General features: G+C 50.8%; 2 protein-coding genes across 2 annotated transcripts in view; one reads left to right on the top strand and one right to left on the bottom strand.

Annotated features, from left to right (window-relative positions):
• Positions 1–5,511, top strand: part of TTC4 (tetratricopeptide repeat domain 4) — a 31,823-nt gene extending 26,312 nt beyond the window's left edge. The window contains exons 9-10 of the mRNA XM_047084646.1: positions 1,820–1,902; positions 4,343–5,511. Coding sequence (XP_046940602.1) covers positions 1,820–1,902; positions 4,343–4,445 — 186 coding nt within the window. The 3' untranslated portion in view covers positions 4,446–5,511. The remainder of the gene's footprint in view (positions 1–1,819; positions 1,903–4,342) is intronic.
• Positions 5,512–9,729: 4,218 nt separating this feature from the next.
• PARS2 (prolyl-tRNA synthetase 2, mitochondrial) lies at positions 9,730–19,084 on the bottom strand. The gene is made up of 3 exons (XM_047085232.1): positions 19,005–19,084; positions 16,294–16,383; positions 9,730–14,671 (listed from the first exon to the last, which is right to left on the bottom strand). Coding segments are annotated over exons 2-3 (1,458 nt in total). The 5' UTR covers positions 16,296–16,383; positions 19,005–19,084; the 3' UTR covers positions 9,730–13,215.
• Between the last annotated feature and the right edge of the window lie 216 nt (positions 19,085–19,300).

The raw sequence follows: 19,300 nt of genomic DNA, 5'->3' as shown, positions 1-19,300 counted from the left end.
TGTAGGTATGTGCATATGTGGGAGGGGTGAAAGGCATATCCCAGGTACCCTGTCTCTAGTATCGGAACTCTGTTCTCCCCAATCATCAGTTGTGCACCTGACCTTTGTCATTGGCTACTGTCCACTCCCTGCTTTTATACTGTCCATGACCAAGCCCCAGGCAACACCTCCCTCCTGAGTTTTATCTCAGATGCAGCTGTTTTCCCTGACCCCTTATTTCTGAGGGACTGCGGCTTTGACCTGTTCTGCCCCACTGCAAGAGGGTTTCACTGAGCAAGGGCCAGGTGCCCGCCCCCAGGAATGTTCATGGGACTGTGGTGCTGCTAATGCCAAGAGACTGCGTCTGGGTGCCAGCCCGCCCCAGAAAATGTTCACGCAATCATGTAGCAGCAGCATTTCAGGGATTATGGAAAATCACAATACATATCCGGGCTTCACCCTTAACGACTTTGTTCCAGCACCAGCAAATGTGGTTGTTCTCCGGGGTCTGCTGGCCCAAGGACCCCTGGGCCTCACTCTGCCTCTGGGGATTTGCCCTTCCCACCAGAGCACTGTCAGGTATCAAGCTGCGGAGTTTGAGACTCTGTGCTCCCCCTGTTTATATAGAGTCTTAGTGGAATTTAAACCCCCTCCTTTTTTCTCTTTTTAGTTCAGTCCCTGCGGCTGTTTCCACTTTCTCTCCAGCTGCTTTTTCTGGGGGTGGGGAGTGGGAGGTGCTTTTCCCATACTCTCCCTCTGTCTCCGTCCTCTTACCACAAGCAAAAATAGCTCCCTGTCCTCCATGGCTTCTCTCTCCCCCAGTTAACCTTTCTGTGCCATGTACCTGCTGAGTTCTGTGGTTCAGGTTGTGCAGATTGTTGTGTTAATCCTAAAATCAGTTTTCTAGGTGTACAGGATGGTTTAGTGTTGATCTGACTGTATTTCATGGATGCGAGATGCAAAACAACTTCCATGTTCTTCTGCCGTCTTGGCTCATTATTTTTTTAAATCACAGCTTAGGGTACAAAGATTTTGTCTTCTAACCATTTGAGAGTAAGATGCCAACTGATGCCCCATTGCCCCTAAATACTTAAGCATCATTTCCCTACAGACAAGGATATTTTCCTTCATAATCCCAACCAACCACCAATATCAGGAAATTAGTTTGATATATTAGTTCTGATTGTGACACCCCATCTCAGTTGTCCCCAAGCAAGGACACCCTTCTCATCCCACATGGGCTCTGACACCTCATCTTGGACAGCTGTCCTAAAAGGTAGCCCTTATCACCTGGGTTAGGCTGGCTGGCTCCCAGCAAGCTTGCCCTCCACTGGCCGGGCTCGCTCCCAGCCAGCCCGTCACTCCCTCACTCCCTGCCAGCCCTCCTATGCAGACATCTTCCTCACTCTCTGTGGGCTTTGACACCTGCACAGGGCCGTCCCGTGTGGACATCCTTCTCATCCTCCTCGGGCTGTTCCCCTGCTTTGGGCTACTGTGCCTTTTTCCCCCCATATCTAAGAGGTCTAGGACTGATTGCTAGGGAAGCGAAGGCTCACAGGCCTAGCCTTGAATCTTGGTTTCTTTGTTTACTAGCTGAGTGTTGTTAATCATTTTTCTCCCCTGATCCTTGGTTCTGTCTTTGGAAGAAAGTGGATCCGATAATATCTTTCTCGGTGTTATGGGCAAAGACTGAGTGCTTTACATTCCACAACTCTACAGAAGAGTCATTCAACTAATAACAGTTGCCTTCTCTTTAGCTTTTCACTAGACTTGGCCTCAACATGTCTAGTGCTGCTGAGGCCCTCTGTGTCTGATTCCTGCACCTTTATTCTTCTTGCAGATCTACTTTGAGGATGATGGTGGGACAGAACTCTACCGGGTGCCTCTCAAGAGCACCCTGTTGCATGTGCTGCAGCACCCCAGGTGAGCCACCTTCATGAGGCTGAGTAGACCAGGGAAGGAACTTAGGCACCATCCCAGGGATACAGCCAGGTTCTCATTGCACTGCTGACTAATTGCCTTGTACTGCTTTCCCTACTGCCCTGGACATAAAACTGAGATGGCAGCCATGGAGACTGGTTCAGGTCATTGGCCAAATAGTCTTCAGTGTGACTCTGCTCATTACACCGCAGCCAGGACACCCTCAGACTGGGAGAAGCGAATGGTGCTGGTCTGAGAAGGGACAAACTGCCTGGCTTTTGTACCTGAAAACAGCAGGGTTGGCGCTCTTTTCCTGATTGTGCCCGTGTCCCCTGATACTGTTATATGGAAAAGAACATTGGTTCTTCAAGTCAAGACACCATCATTTACGAGCTGTGGGGCTGTAAGCACATACTTCCTCCCTGAGGAGGTTTCCTCATCTTTAGACTGGGGCTGATAATTCTTGCCTACATTTGTCTCAGGTACTTGAGAGCCAGCAAGAGAGTAGGAGTCACAGTAGTTTTGTAAACTGTAAAGGGCAGTCTTGTTGTAAGTGCGTCTTTTTTAGTAGCTGTGGCAGCCAGTTGGATTTGGCTTCTGTTTGTTCAGCTTTAGGGTGTTCTGGACTATGAGAGAATCCCCTGGGTAGATTTGAGAGTTGACTCTTGGACTATTTTTCCCTAAGCTTTGAGCAAAGCAAATGTCTTGGATTTAGGCTAAAGAAGCCCACTGTGTTGGACATGAGGGTGGTTGGGTGTGCTGAGAAAGAGGCTGGAAAGCTGGGTTGGAGCCATGCATGAAGGCCTTGAATGCTCTGTTCCAGAGCATACTTTATCCTGATCATGGTGCATGGAGCCACAGGGGATGTTTAGGTAAAACAGAGTAGCGTACAGATCATATGTACTATTTGATGGTGAGGCAGGAGGTAAGGGGTGGATTGTAGAGAGATTTCAGAGGCAAACTGGGTAAGAATTGGTAATGTGGTGACTAACTCAGTAGTGGGGATCTAGCTGGTCTTGATGTTTCTGCTTTGGCTTGGCAGGTGAAGATTTCTTCAGATAATGATATGACTTCTCTTGGCAAGTGCTGTTTTTGTTTTTTGTTTTTTCGTGTTAAATCTCTCTTCCAGTCCATAGACGATTTTTGAGCTATTCCTTTTTTCCATTATTAGCAAATTACTACCACAAATTTCTTTAAATGGGCTTCACACTTAGCATGGAGTGCAGGGCTTGAACTCATGACCCTGAGATCAAGACCAGAGCTGAGGTAGAGTTGGATACTTAAATGACTGAGCTACCCAGGTGCCCATTACCACATTTCTTTAAAGGCCTGAGGTCCGCTCTCTCCCCATCTCCAAAAAAGCTAAACAAAGCAGATCTGTAAAGGAAAGCCAATCTCATGCTTCTTAGAAAATGTAAATGCTGTTGGAAATGTTTACTTTTTAAATGATTGGCATAGGCAAGAGGCTACCCAGTATAGGTTTTGGGTAATTTCAGACGTCGAACCGGGTGAGCCAAAATATATAGACCCCTCTGTCCAGATCCAAGCACATTGGGTAATGCTAATACCCCTCAGTCTGGGAGGCCGAGGCCTTGCCCACCTCTCTAACCTGCCCCACTCTGCTTGCTTTATGCCCCAACAACAGCAAATGCTCTGGTGACCTGCACCTCCTGACATTTGCTCCCCCATGTCCCATCACTACTACCCCTTTTCTAAATTAAAGTACACATGGACACAGCATCTTCCAGGAAGCTTTTCCTGATTCCCCTTTCCTGTAGAGGGCATCATGCCCTTTGGGCTAATGCTGTATCTTTACAGCATTTGTAATCACAAATGCTTCTGCGATTGTCTTGCTGTCATTAATTATTTCTCTCTCTCCCTTCAGGACTTGAGCACGGGATGGTTTTTGTTTTTGACTATTTCGAGACAGAGAGCATGAGGCCAGGCAGGGAGAGAGAGAATCCCAAGCAGGCTCTGTGCTGTTAGTGCAGAGCCTGATGCGGGGCTCGATCCCACAAACTGTGAGATGATGCCCTGAGCTGAAATCAAGAGTCAGACGCTCAACTGACTGAGCCACCTAGGCACCCCTTGTTTTCTAATCTCATTTCAGCACAGAGCCCAACTTACCCTGGGCACACACTGTTGAGTGAGTGAATGAATGAATTTGAATGAATGAAAGTTTGCTCTTATAGTCTTATTTGATGTTTAGCCACAGGCATGCATGATGCTAGAGGATTGGTCCAAAGGTTCTGGCTAGGTTGTAAGAGGGAGAGGGTCGTGCTAATTTGCCAGATATGTAAACAACCAAACGAATAAATGTGCTAAACTTGCATTTTAATGTTGACTCACACCCAAAGGTTCACCTTGAATGTTGTTGGGAAGGTGCATGGGTGATTAAGATTGCAATTCAATTAACCCCTCTCTTCTGTTGTGTTCACTGCAGGTACTTTGTAAAAGCCCTGATACCAGCATTTTTGGTCTGTGTAGGAGCCTCTGGTTTTTGTAAGAATTACGTCCGGGGGAAAAAGGTGCATCAGGTAAAGTGACTGAGCCAGGCCCCTGGATCTCATCCCTCACTCTCCTCTGCCTGGAATCATCTGAACCCAACACTTTATTTCTGCCACCCTGGGGACAGTCCTTCCATGCATCATGGTGGGGGAAGAGCTGCTGACTTCCCTGAACTACATCGTCTTTGCTCAGTGCCAAGTTCCAGCTGGTCTCTACTCTCCTCTGTTGATACAAAATTGTACCTTGGTCATGGCATCCTTGGAGTCACTGTGAGCTGTGTTACCATCAGCCTCCATTCCCTGAAGGGACCATCTTACCATTACCACAGGAACTGACCTGAGGAAGTACTGACCTGTAGACACAGGCTCAGGATCCAGTGCCATGGTTCTGGACCTTAGTGGTGTTGGCAGCCTCAGAGAAGCTCTCTCAAACCATGCGAGTAATTTTAAGGCATTCAAGCTTAGAGACTCCAGCCTGCAGGTATTTCATGAGCAGAGAGGCTTGCTGTATGGGGACAGTAGACCCTTGGAGTGAGATGGGGTCAGGAAAGCCAGTTCCTGTTTCTGCACCTGTAAAGACCTATAAATGGGTCCAAAACCCCTAAAAAGTTGACCAGTTTTTCTGACCTGTATGGTAGGGAGAACTGTGACTTGTTCCCCTTCAGTGTTCAGATTTTAGGATTTTGCGCCTCTTAAAAATCTTTGCAGTTGAGTCATTGTCATAGGTTGTATGTTTGTCTATAGCCATTTGCCTCCTGCTCCCTAGAGGGTAGTACGTGGCCTCACCTGCAGCCCTGTGATGTCTTGCAGTACCTACTCCACCCACCAGGGGATGCAGAGGGATGTGGGTGGACGTGTCCAGACAGAAGGTTGGTAAGTTCATGTGCTTTTCCTTCTGTCGTGAACATATTTCCCAGGTAGGGGCTCTTCCATCAGCCTGGGTACCAGAATGGCAAGACACGTGGAGCAGAGCTGAAGCAACTGGCCTGTAGAGTCGATCGTAACGTGAACTAGAAATAAATGTTGTTGTAGTAGTAAGCAGTTTGTTACTATAGTAAAGCTAAATAATATATCATTAAACTGAAACCTGCTGCTGTCCTCAAAATCGAGTAATTTGAGGTTTTGTGCCGTGCGCTTCATCATCTTTGAAGGGCAATTATTTACAAAGAACCATGCAGCTTTCCTTCCAGGTGCAGGTGACTGCTTGTGGCTGGGAAGCAGAAGTCTAGTCTTCACCCTAAGCCCAGCTCAGGCCACACGGAGGCCATTCTCTCCCCCGCTGCCTGTCTCTAAGTCCGCACTGTGCAACAGGCCTAACAGCAACCCTAGCGGGCATTGCAGGCTTCTGTGGAGCAGCAACCTCCCTGTCCTGGGGTAGAACAGGCCCCCGTGTGCCACCTCACTCATCTTCACTCATCTGTGAAACAGACTGCTTTCCCTGCTCCCTTCTGGACACTCCTGAGAAACGAAGTTCCATGACTGTCATCCCCACCACCCAGCCCTTTCTTCAGGCTCCTGGTGGGCCCAGTTATCAGCCAGCTTCTGGCTGCCTTCTCTTTAGGCCCTGCCCCTCCATCCAGCTAGGGTGAGTGGGAGAAGCAGAAAAGGGAGGAAAGCGACTTAGCTTGGCAGACAGACCACAGCTAGGGTCCTGGTGGCTGCTGACTTGCTGTGCCTGGGAGGAAGGGATTGTGCTTGGAGGCTCCATCTGTAACATGAGTCACTGTACCCACCTCACAGGCTTATCTGTGTCACCTGTGTGCAGACTGGTAGCATTAGACCAGTGATTCTCAGCAGGGGTGACCTGCACCCCAGGGGTACCTGCCAATGTCTAGAGACAGTTTTGGTTGTCACAACTTGGTGAGATACTGCTAAAAACATTCTATGGTACATAGGACAGCCCCCACAACAAAAGTTATCTGGCCCAAACTATCAATAATGCCGAGTTTGAGAAGCACTGCACTAAAACTTTCAGAAGGCACACTCTCAATGGGCAGAGGCCAGATGGGGATTTGTCTTAGTGCCCAGGCCTGACACACAGTGAGTGTGACACACCGAGAGCTCCATGTGCATGAAGTGGATAAATAAACGAGTGAAGGAAATGATGAGCAAAAAAATAAAACCAGAGTCCTGTTCTGAGGCCCCATCTATACATACGCAAACATCGGCATTCCCAGACTCAAGCCCATGTGCACACCTTACACCCCCTCCAAGAAGGCTTCTGGCCTCCCCAGCCCGTGGGCTCTGCCCCTTCTGACCTCTGCCATCCTCTTTGGTCTCCAGGGAGTGGATAGAGCACAAACTTAGGAATGGAGGCTAGGACTAGAGTTGGCTACGGTTAGGAGCAGGGGCCCCACTGGCCTGGCATGAGCCCGACCCCCTCCTCCACTCACGCAGCTGGGTCCCACGGGACATGTGGCCTGGCCCTCATCCTCCGCCTCACGGCCGCCTGTCCCTACCTGGGACTCCATCCCAGTCAGAGCTCCCTCAAAGACTCAACGATGGGACCACCTTATTTTACAAATGAAGAGGCCCAGAGGGAAGGAATGAGCAAGGCCAAGGCATCAGCATTCTTCACATCCCTGATTTGAGGCACAGCCTTTCCCACCACCCAGGGGCACCACCTGATCACAGGACCAGGGACACAGGTGGGACCGCCAGACTTCTGTGTGGTTACCTCTGTTGATTTGGGGTGGCAGCTGGAGAACCTGGGGGTGGGGCAAGGCCCCTTTAAGCCACCCCTGAAACACTGCTGGCAGGTACACAAGGGCAGGCAGGGAATGGGGAGGAATTGTGGCTGTCAACAGCGTTCTGGCGCTGTGCAAACCTGCTTTCTCTTCATTATGACAGCCACACTCTCAGGTCTCGATTTTGTAAATGATATAAAATGATCCCAAGTTTATAAAGGAGGTGGGGGCACACGGTCTCACTACTAGTGAGTGTCAGAGCCAGGATTTGAACCCAAGCATCTCACTCCACAGCCCACCTGCCTCCTCTTCCTTGTTCCTTTTATTCTGTTTACAAACACTGAACCTAACTGGCACCAACCAAGGACAGGGCATCGAGGCCCAAGTGCATCAGGCAGCCTCTGCCCTCGAGATCACGCTGTTGAGTAGATGTTACAAGTCTAACCCTGGACTGGAAACTGCTCCAAGGAAGAGAAATACAGCCACAACAAGCAAGTCCTCACCCCTGCTCAGAGCCCTCAGCAGCTCCCCATTCCCTCATAAACACTCTTGGTGTGGCACTCAGTGCTCTTCAGAGTCTGGCCCCAACCACTTCTGTGGCTTCCTCTTTCCAACTGCCTTAGCCCAGCCATCCTGGACACAGTTAAGCTATGGGGCAGGACAGTGCCGTGGCTTAAGTATTACCTCTGGACCCAGGCTGCCTGCCTGCCAATTCCAGCCCTGCAACACACTAGCTGATGGCCTCAGGCACCTCCTTGGGCACTGTGCCTCAGTTTCCTCACGTGCAACACGTATAGCATAATAGCACCTACCTCACACAGGAGCTGTAAGGATTATGTGAATTATTCTATGTGATGCACATGAACAGAGCTTGCCTCAAACTAAGTGCTCGATCTGTGCCACTTATTTCTTTTATTCTCTAATCATGCCACGCTCTTAGCTTTGGACCTTTGCACATTCTGCTCCCTCTGCCTGGAGAATTCTTACTCACTTATACCCTTGCCTCCACCCCCAATTTTTCCTTTTCTGTCTTTTCTAATCTTTACTCAGGCCTGGCTGCCTCCTCCAGGAAGCCCTCCTGGCCCCCTATCTCACATGTCCCATGACATCTGTACTATTACCACACTTGTCACACTGCATTGTAATTAACCACTTACTGGATAGTTCCTCCCACGTCTTTGTAAACTGAGTCCGGGGCCCTGAACTGTACACTTTTGTACCGCCAGCACCTAGCACAGCACACAGCAGGTACCCAACAAATAGTTACTGACTGATGGCACAGAGGAAGGGGTGATAAATTCTAAACAGACTGGGGGGGAAGCCACCACACAAGATGGATATGGGCCATGAGGTTGGGGAAGGGACAGGGAAGGGTGGGGAGTGTGAGTTGGAAGGACCCCTCAAGCAATCCTGGCATATTCCAGGGGGAGTGCATAAGTGGCCTGGCTCACTAGTAACAGCTGCCATCTACCGAGCACTTAGGATATGCCAGACAGTGTTCTAGGGTGCTTCGTGTGGGCTGACTTGCTCACTCCTGACACTTCAGGAGGCAAGTAGTTTACAGAACCATTTTACTGACAAGAAAACTGGCACAGAGAGGGTAACCTGCCCAGTGTTAGCTAGCTAGTGAGAAGTAGAGCCATAACTTGAATTCACAACTCCCCTAAGCCCTTCAGGATACATCCGCAGCAGTAAGACTGGGCCTCTGCCTTTCAGGAGTTGGCACTAGACCCAGCAGCCCTTTGCCTGTTCACTCCAATGTTGTCACAAAATCTTGGCATTCACTGTCCTGCAATGTCCCCAGCCTGTCTGCCTGGGCAAAAGAGTCCAGTCTCCAGAGCCAGACTGCCAGAGCCCACAGCTGACTCCCCACAACACCTGACACCCCGCCAGTAGGGCTCCGGTCAGCCCTCAAGCTTTCTGAGGGAGGCTGGGCAACAAATTCTTCCCTTGCAAACGGCTGTCCTCAGTCACCATTAACAAGTGCTTCCTCTTGCTCTCCTAGCCCTACAGAGTTCTATTTAGCCAAGGGCAATTAGGCTTTTAACTATGGAAGCTCATCACCCTTCAGAGCTGCTGGCGTAACAGGAGTGAACACCGACCATCCCTGCACCAAAGCGGTGCCTGATCAGGGGGACCCTAAAGGTGCCACCCCACTCTGTTGGCCCACGTGCACCATCCACCCACCTACTACATGCAGAGGGCTAACTGGCCAAGTGTAAAGGCCGCTGCCACTTACCCAGCACCTGCTGTGAGCCAGGCACTGCTGTCCCTGTTTTACTGCAGAAGCACAGGAAGCACCTTGCACAGGGTCATATAGCTATCAAGTGGCCTAGGCAGTCTGACTCCACAGTCTCTAGTGTGGGTCACTATGACGTAAGTCATTATTTTAAATTAAGAGCAATACCTTGATTTTTTTCAAGTATACCCTAAGCTTGCACTAACATCAAAAAAAAGTTTCCCATTTTCCACATTATCAAACTTTTCCTAACTCTAAAACAAAGCCTTACACACGCCCTTGGATGCATAACAATCCATTCTAAAAAGCATTCTGGAATCTTGGTGTAGAAACGGATGGTGGGAACTCTGTGAAGTTCTTTGGCACTCAGGTAGTTAAAGAAATGAGTTTCAACAGATTTCTACAAAGCATCTTTATTGATAGCCCAGCAGGTGTTTCTTCCATGAAAACAGAGTATTAATGGGGCCCTTGATTTACATTCTAAGTTTGATTTACACAATGGTTTTGTTATGCACCAGCTTTTGTCCCCAAGTATTAATTCTGCTAAATATTTCCCAGCCAGTTGCTTCTAGATCTCCCCAAGGAATGAACAATGATAATACATCCTGTACCTGTTATTTTGCCAGCATCCCCATTTCATCAGTTTATGGCAAGAAGTAACATTGGCAAGTTCAGAAAAGAGACAGTAAGGTACACAGTGTGAGAATATTGGTCTTTTCTCTAAGGAGATGGAGTCATTCCCCAGGCATCACTGAACTCCTGCCCGTGGCACTCCCCAGGAAGGTTGTAAAGCATCAGATCAAGAAAACAAGATACAGGTCTTGAGACAAGAGCAGAACTTGAGCTTCCAATGGTGGCATTTCCTAAGTTGTCTGGAGTGAAGGAAGTGCTTGCTGAGAGCACAGGGTTAAGCATTTCACGTAAGTAATACGCTCAGCCAACCGCAGGCCACCCTGAGAGGGGCATGGCCATGAGCACATCTTAGGGATGAAGCTGAGAAGCAGAAAAGGCGAGTAATTTGTCTTCAGGTCACATCCCTGGTAAGTGCTGGATCTAGGATTATGTCTCTTCAAGGTTCTGATCTTCCCCCCGTATCATACCGCCCCTGGCTTCTTCCAAGACATGGTGGCTTAGTAATCAGGACACCTAGGTGTCAGTTCAGCTTGCCCTTGAGCAAATCACTGTTCTCCCTGGATTCACCTCCCTTGGAAAACAGAGGACGGTACCTGTTTTGCAGCTACAAGGCTTCTATAGCTCAAACGGTGATCCAGCCAGACCACTCTTGATGCAACAAGATCGACTGGAGGTAGCCTAATTCAGGGGACACAGCACTTGGCCTGCAATCAGGTGTCCTGCGGTCAGATGGTGTGTGACAGGTGAACTCCCAGTCTGGGCCTGCTTCCCTTCTGTGAAATGAGAGGTGGACAGGCGGGCTCCAAGTCCTCCTGTTCGAAACTTCCATGATTCTGTGTCCTCCTCAAATAACTCGAACATTTATGAAGAATTTAAAAGTTAATTGGTTCTCTCCTCCTGGACTCTGGTTTTTAAGAGTGCTTATATTAGGCTAGCCTTACATAAACCAGCTTATGGAGCACAAATTTAAATTAAAAAAAGGAGTGGGAGGTACAGGCTTCTAGTTGCAGAGTGAATAAGACACAGGGATGAAAGGTACGGCACAGGGAATACAGTCAGTGGTACTGTAACAGTGTTGTATGGTGACAAGACGGTAGCTACACTTGTGAGCACAGCTTAATGTGTAGTTACTGAATCACTATGCTGTTCACTTCAAACCAATGTCACATTGTGTATCAACTGTACTTCAATAAGAAATTTTAAAAAATTAAGCACCAATTCACACAGATTCTAATTTCTCATCTATTTGAGGCTAACTGGATTAGAAAGGCATAAATAATTCAGTTTTATTTACTGAAATCACTTTCGTCTAGGCAGAGGCCATGCAGTTATAGCAGGAATGGCATAGGTTTTGGTCAATACTCAGATTCTAGCTCTGACACTTAAAAGATGAAGCTTCAGGTTCATCATCGGTAAAAGAACAGCATCCACCCCGCACAGTTTTTGGTGTGAAAATGGTATATAAAAGTGCCTCACAGCACACCGGTGCATGGCAGGCCCTTAACAAATGACCAGACCATTAAAAGCAGAGTCAGTCTGATAGCGCACACAGGAAATTACTCTAAGAAATGCTCGGCTACAAAGTGGCTCAGAGATGGTGGCTGCCCGTAAGTACACTGGGAACCCTGAATTGACTTCGTGCATCTATGGAGCTCATCTATGGAGCTTTCAAATGCAGAATGTCCAGGCCGTACCCCAGACTCTAACCAGAACTTTTCCGGATGGGACCTAGGTAATTCCAAAGTGCAGCCAAGGGTAAAGTCCCCTGACTTCTAATCCAGCCTTTCTAGGTCTGCTCTCAGAATACACATCTCCTGGCCTGGGGGTCATCAGGGCTTGGCATGAATGTTAATGATGGTGTGTGCTGGGGTGTGGGTTACTTGAGCAGTGACAGCAGCAGCAGGAACACACTGCTGGGGAGCTGTTTGGGAGGTGGGACAACTGGCCAAGAAGTGTGGTACACTGGGAATCAGCCCAGGACCATGACCTTGGGGAGGTGACTGTCAACCGAGAGAGGGGGGTGCACGAACAATGAGCTGTGTGTGCTCCAAACAAGAATCAACGTCATCAGTGCTGAATGGGAGAGCGTGGGGGAGGCAGAGGGCAAAACGCTTCCAGAGGTGGTGGCCCTGAGCTTGACTGTGACAGAATCTTGTTAGCTTTGGACGTGTCGAGACCATAATCTGATGAGCAGGAGAAGTGAAAGCAGGTGGCACTGCTCTGTGGCTCAAGCCTGCTCCCAGTTTCCACAGATTATGGGCAGAGACCTTAATATGCACCCCTGGTGCGGCTCTAGGACCCAACTCTGGACCCAAGACAAATTCACCGTGGTACCTGAAGCCTGCTACCCCTACATTTGGGGGAGAAATGGTTTAAAACATATTCCCAGCCTTCGGAGGTGGGTTTTGTTTGTTTTTGAGTGAACTGCAGAAATAGTAGGATAAAAAAGGAAAGAAGAGTGTCAGGTAGGAAGCTGCAGCTGTTCAAACGGCAGGCATTACCACTGTTCCAAGTTACTATGCGAGGCTCATCCCAGTAGCTTACTTTATTCAATCAGTATAACACCAACTCCACAAAGCCACGCCAAAAGAGCCAGGTCTCTGGAGGTGGTTTTGGGCCATTAGTTAATTCTATCAATTTTCTGTGTAGCTTAGACTACAGGGGATCAGAGGACCCAGATTTGCCCATCATGAATCTCTTTGGAACCACCCAGTGACAGCTTAAGAATTTTACAGATCTAGTTCCATTTTCTCATGTCACAGATGGGGAAACTGAGGCCCCAGCAGGGAAGGGGACATGACCAAGTGGGGGAGGGCCGGTGGGACTACTCTCCAGACCAAACGCGACAAGAGGCGCCAGGAGGGGTCAGACTGCTGGAGCCAGGAGGGCCTTGGCCATGGGCCACTCGCATCCTCCACACGGGAAACTCGGCAGAGAAGGGAAGCCACTCGCCTGAGGGTCAAGATGAGCGGCTCTCTCTTGCCCCTCTGCCCCCTAACCCACAAGCCTCCACAATGGAATATAAGAGGAATGCTATGTGGTAGCACTGCCAGTCCAGAGAATGGAATCACCAACTTCAAACACAAAGAGTAGGAACAAAGGACTGGATAAAAGTCGGTTTCCCTAACATGCTCCCCCTTCCATGAGCTGCCTTGTATCTGGAGAGGACGGCCCTGGGAAGGAGTGCAGGAAAAGACCGTCCGAATGAACACTAAGGCTGCAAGATGGGGTGGGGGTGGCTCGGGGGTATTCAGACGACCTGCACTTGGCTCAGAAATTCCGTGACTCCTTCTCTGGTGAGGAAGACCACCTCACCGGTGTTCTGGCACCGGACTTCAAAATGGGCAGGGTCCTCCAGGGCCCTCTTGCCGCCGATGATCACAAAGGGGTACCCAAACTTGTTGGCGTCTTTCAGTCTGTTTCCGATGGTCAGATGGGTCCTGTCATCGAGCAGGACCTCACCACGGAGCTGAGGCACTGCCTCCGTGATGAGGTCATACAGGCCGCCCGTGAGCTCAGTGGCCGCCTCCTCCCTACTGCCCTTCTTCGGGGGGATGAGGCACACGTGGTAAGGTGCGAGGAGGCTGGGCCAGCGAACAGAGTCTTCGGTGGACAGCACCTCAATGCCGGCAGCCAGTATCCGCGTCACACCCAGGCCGTAGCAGCCCATCTCGGCCAGGCACGGTTTGCCGTGGGCATTGGTAAACTGGGCACTGAAAATGGAGGAGTACTTGGTGCCCAGGTAAAACGTGTGCCCCACCTCGATGCCTCTGTTTTCGGTCAGTGGTCCCCGGCAAGCAGGGCAGCTGGTTTGCGACGAGTGCAGCGTCTCCATGTTGGCCGAGAAGCCGCAGCCGGGACAGACCGCAAACCGGTCCTCCCCGACCTCGGCCGGCAGCTGGAACTCGTGAGACGTGGTGCCCCCGATGCTGCCCACGTCCGCCTGGACCCTGACGCACTGCAGCCCCAGCCTGTGGAACAGGCTGCTGTAGGCCCCGCACACCAGGCCGTAGGTCTCCAGGGCAGCCTCTGGGGAGGAGTCGAAGGTGTACATGTCCTTCATGTAAAACTCCCGGCCGCGAAGAAGACCAAAGCGGGGCCTGGGCTCGTCCCGAAACTTCCTTGTCACCTGGTACAGCAGGAACGGAAGCTGCTTGTAGGACAGTGTCTGCTGGGAGGCGACCAGGGCCGTGATGGCTTCCTCGTGAGTTGGTCCTAAGCAGTATTCCTTGCCGTGTCTGTCTCTAAGTCTTAGCAGCTCCTTGCCCATCAAGTCCCACCGCTTGGTGGCGCGCCAGAGCTCTGCTGGGCTGAGGCTGGGCATGTTGACCTTCTGTCCCCCGATGGCCTGCATCTCCTGGTCTATCACCCGCTCGAGCTTCTCTATGGCACGCACAGTATAAGGCAGGAGGTGGTAACAGCCGGGGCTTGCCGGGTGGATCAGACCCACCTGCAGCATCAGCCGCTGGCTCTTACAGCTCAGGTCGCCAGATCTGCCCTCAGGAGAGAGCAGCTGGTCTTCCCGAAGGTTCTGGGGCTGGAACATGCGGGACAGCACCAAGCGCTTCCCTCTCTCTGGGCCACAGTGGTAAAACCTGTGAGGAACGTACCCAGAGAGCTGGCGGCCGCAGGTGGTCAGGGCGGGCAGTGCCCTGCATCTCGACAGCAGCCCTTCCATGACACCCCGTGCGGGGAAGCACTTGTGCCTGGAGGAAAACGAGCCGTGCAGAAATAAGCGTTAACTGTGCTCCGATGCCACGACGGAGCCAGCTCGGTCTGGTCTCCCACAGACTTCTCAGCCAGCCACTGAGTTTGCAGGTGCAAACCCTTTCACCTCTAATTTTCTAGCAGATTCAAGTCCTACTTCTCTTACCTCTACTGCTATTTTAAAAAAACACAATTATTTTCCCATTTATAAAAATACAACAGCATATTGTGGAGAGACCCCACTGCGTGGGGAGTGCACAGCCGTGGAACCAGGCAGCCTGGATTCCAGGCAGGCTGCTTGCTGACGGCACCCTGTGTAGCTCGGGACATGTGACTTAACCCCTCTGTGCTCAGTTTCTTCATCTGTACGATGGGAATACAGTAAGACCTGTCTTGTAGGTTTCTTGTGGGAATTTAGAAGAGTTATAAAAAGTTACTAGGACAGTATCTGGCACATTCTATGAGTGCAATCAATATTTACTATAGTTATAATAGAGAACTGGGAAAAAACAGAAACAAAAAAGAAAAGGAAATCAAGTCTAACCCCTCGGCCCAGAGACAACTGCTGCTGACAAGCCCTCGTCCCTTTTGCCAGCCTTGCTCTTTTGCCCACATCCCCACCCGGCTCCTGCCTTCGGTGTCTTGTGCCTCTCCCCGCCATAGCACTCTCTGGTCAGGCCTCACGCTCACGACTCTGAGTCGACACCTGTACCACGTCTGTCTCTCTCACACTTCAGACCTCCCTATCCAACAGTCTCCTGGAGAAGGAGCTGCATGGATACTCTAAACTCAGCACCCCAGAGGGAACTCCGCACTCCCCCCCACCCCCAACTGCCCTGCCGCTGAAACTGCTCCCCCTTCAGTGCGGCCTATCACTCACAATGGCACCAAAAGCCACCTTTGCCCAAACTAGAAGCCTGGGTTCATCCACTCTGTCCCCTCACCAACCTTCTCGGCCTCGTCATTCCTATCTCTTCGCTTGCTGTTCAGTCTGCCCCTTCTCCCCACCTCCAGAGCCTCCATCCAGGCCACCGCCATCTCTCCCCTGGGCCTCCGCAGCAGCCTCTGCACCGGGCCCCCCGCTTCCATGCCCGCCTTCCTCCAATCCATGCTCCATGCTGCAGCCACAGGGAACACGTCCCAGCAGATACGGTAACAGTCTTTCTTTCCTAAAGCCCTCCAACGACTTCCTGCTGCTCTCAGAATCAGGTGCAAGCTTTTGACCTTCTGGGCACACCTGTGAGCTGGCTGCTGGCCCCTGGAGCTTAGCCTCCCCAGTCGCCCTGTGTTCCAGCTGCACCACACCCACTCTTAAACACACCGTGTGTGCCCTTTGTGTACCAACACCTACTCATCCTCCCAGCCTCGGGATCACCATCCTGTCCTCTGGGATGCCTTCCACGTCCCACTCCCATGTCCCAAGGCCAGCGTCTCCCACGGCAGTCCCAACTGATCACCCATCCCTCTCAGGAGTGACTGCTGTCTTCCTCCCAGGCACTCAGTTCCATGCGGCCAAGGACCAAATCTAACTGGCTCACCACTCAGCACGGAGCAGGGCTTTACCAGACACTGTCTACTAAATGAGCACATGTGTTCCTCTACGATGTTACAAAATACTCACATTCCTGATGGCAGTACAACATTCCACCGAGTAGATCAGAAACGATGCTCCTGCTATCAGGGAGCTGTCATCTTCTCTGTTATGTACAATCTACAATGAACAGAAGGCTTTTGTTTGTTTGTTGTACATTTGGGAGAGATTCTCAGGAAAGGAATTACTGAGTCAACACACAGAACTCTTTCAAGGTTCTTTTTTTTTTTTTATAAATGTTTTTATTTATTTTTGAAGGAGAGAGAGACCGAGCAAGAGCAGGGGAGGAGCAGAGAGAGAGGGAGACATAGAATGTGAAGCAGGCTCCAGGCTCCGAGCTGTCAGCACAGAGCCCGACGCGGGGCTCAAACTCACAAACTGTGAGATCATGACCTGAGCCGAAGTCGGGCGCTTAGCCGACTGAGCCACCCAGGCGCCCCTCAGGGTTCTCGATTTATGTTGCCAAGTCCAGGGAGGGCCCTACCTTTCGGCATCTCCCGTGAAGCAGAGCTGCCCTGTGGTATGCTGACAATGGGTTGCCGGCTCCTCTCGGCTCTGGGAGCCTGGAACCCCTGGGTGGCCCCTTCCAGGTCCTAGTGGCCTCAAGTCCTCCAGCTGGTCTCCTGCCACCCCAAGCAGCCTCATCCATGTCCCCCATGCACAGTACAAATATTATCATCTCCCCCATGGCCCGTGGCCTGAGACAGGTTGGCAGGCACTGCCACAGAGCCCTAATGCGACTGAATGGAAAAGTGTGGGCTCTGGAGGCAAGTACACATGGTTCTCATCTGGTAAACCGCGAGCCAGTGGCCCACACCAGACACTCCTTCATCCTTAACTCCTCTGAAAGCAGAGGAGTCCGTCTCTGACCTCCCTCTCAAGTCCACCCTCTCCTTTCTGGCTCTTGCTGCCTCTACCCTGGGTTGGCCTCTCAAAACCGCTTGGTCCATTACGGTAGCCAGGTGGTTGTGAAACTTAAGTCGAGCGTTAGAATCACCTGGAGGGCTTGTTAAAACATTGACCGTGGGGCCTCAGCCCCAGACTTTCTGATTCAGTAGGCCTGGGGTGTGCGCAGAGAAACTGCCGTTCTAACAAGTTTCCAGGTGATGCTGATGCTGTTAGACCAGGGACCACACTGGGAAAAGCACAATAAACTCCATGCGGGCAGTGACCATGTCTGTCTTATTCCAGGTTGTATCCGTAGCATCCAGCACGGTGCCTGGACACAGTGGATACTCAATAAATGTCCACCAATGACTGAACTGAGTGACTCCTGACCCCTGTCTGTCTGGTCTCCGTATTACAGCTAAAAAGATAATTGATCCAATCATGCCCCGGCTTATAATCCATTAATGGCTCCTCGTCATCATTTTCTTGGAATGGTACTTCCATTTACACGAAGCCTCTTTGTATTTTGATCCCAACACACCTCTTCCCAGCTTTTTATCCTACCACTCCCCCAACATGCCCCAGACTGCTCAGCATTCCTGGAATTGGCCAGCTTCACCCCAGCAACTTCGTCATTCAAGGTTCACCTATTACAAGAAGCTTCCCAAACCCTCAGAGATGACCACTTCCTTCTCTGTGCTCCCACTGCACACAACGCTCTACAGTTTACTGGACTGGAATAATTTTCAAAGCTACTTCTGAGAAACTGCTGTGTGCCAGGCACTGGGAGTTGAGCAATATTTCAGGTCCTATTCCTCCATTAAACGAGGAGTTTGTGATGTTTTCTATATTGTCAGGCTTCAGGGCCTAGCATCACACTGAAGAGTTAATTATGTGTACTAATCAAATATATTAGTAAATGAAAAGCTAAGTGACAGGTGCAACAAAACAATTATCTGGATAGTTTAAATAAGAGCCTTAAACCCTCTGCCCTCACTCCCATCGTGTGCCTGTCCTCAGACCCCTCAGCTTACGCAGATGGGAGAATAATTATTTATCATCTCAAAATTTCAGCGTTATCTACAGACAGTACCTCTAAAGCAGTACAGTAATTAATGTATTCTGCACCTCAGACTCTAGCAAAGGGCCTCTGAGTCCTTTAGTCATTTACCAAATTTTTACAGAGGGGCGCGGCTCAATCTTTGGAGCACAGGCCTCTTTTAAGGTTAACTCACAATGGCCCCGCAATCCAATCAGGAAAGCTGGGCCTCAAGCGCTGCCGACAGTGCCTGGTATGTAATAGTTTTGCCATTATTATCGTTATGTCCAACTCACAGAAGAGGTGAGCTCAGAGATGTGAGGCCACCTGACAAGCGACACAGCGGAGGAGTGCAGGGCACACCCGGAATGCTTAGGTTCCCGCCTCCAATCTCCAGTCTCCGTCTCGGACCGTGCTGCATAAAGCAGCAATGGAAGCCCAGGGACAGTCCTACGTGCTGGCTCGGCCTTCACTGGCTGGGTGACCTCGGTCAAACGACTTCACTCTCCGGGCCTCACTTTCCCCATACGTAAAATGGGAAGGTTGGCTGGGCCACCAGGTGATCCCAGAGGGTCTCTCCAGGGCTGGCACTTCTAGGAACGTCAGGGCACTCACAAGACCCGAGGTAGACAAAGGAGGAAGTCCTGCCCTCATTTTACAACAGAGGAAACACACTATCCCTGAGTTCAGGTGATAGCGACCCCTCCCCAAACCAAGGATGGGATGCACGTGGAAGCACGGCCACCAAGGTCCAAAAACCGAGACCCAGCCCTCTCACCGCCCGCCCCGCCCAACCCCTGTCACCCACACTCACCAACCGAAGTCCCAGCCGAGAGCAGAACCGCGCAGAAACAACTGAAGTCCCAGCCGAGACCGCCGGCCCGACCGCCAGGCCGGCCCAACGCGCCTGCGCCAGGGGCACGTCCGCCCGAAGCCCCGCCTCCTGCCTTACCTGCCAATCACAAAGCCGCTCTCACGGGGCCTGCCCCACCCCCAACCCCCGCCCCAGATGCACGTGGAGGTTTTCCGGAAGTTTAGCCAAGGAGAAAGAGTCCGGCTCTCTTCCACAATCATAGATTGGTTTGGGCAGCACAGAATAAACTGCTGTTC

The sequence above is a fragment of the Lynx rufus genome, unplaced genomic scaffold, assembly GCF_022079265.1.
Source record: "Lynx rufus isolate CCGP_SWC_20201006 ecotype Redwood Valley unplaced genomic scaffold, mLynRuf1.p SCAF_2, whole genome shotgun sequence".
NCBI classification, from domain to species: domain Eukaryota; kingdom Metazoa; phylum Chordata; class Mammalia; order Carnivora; family Felidae; genus Lynx; species Lynx rufus.
This window is presented reverse-complemented; position numbering and strand designations above follow the sequence as displayed.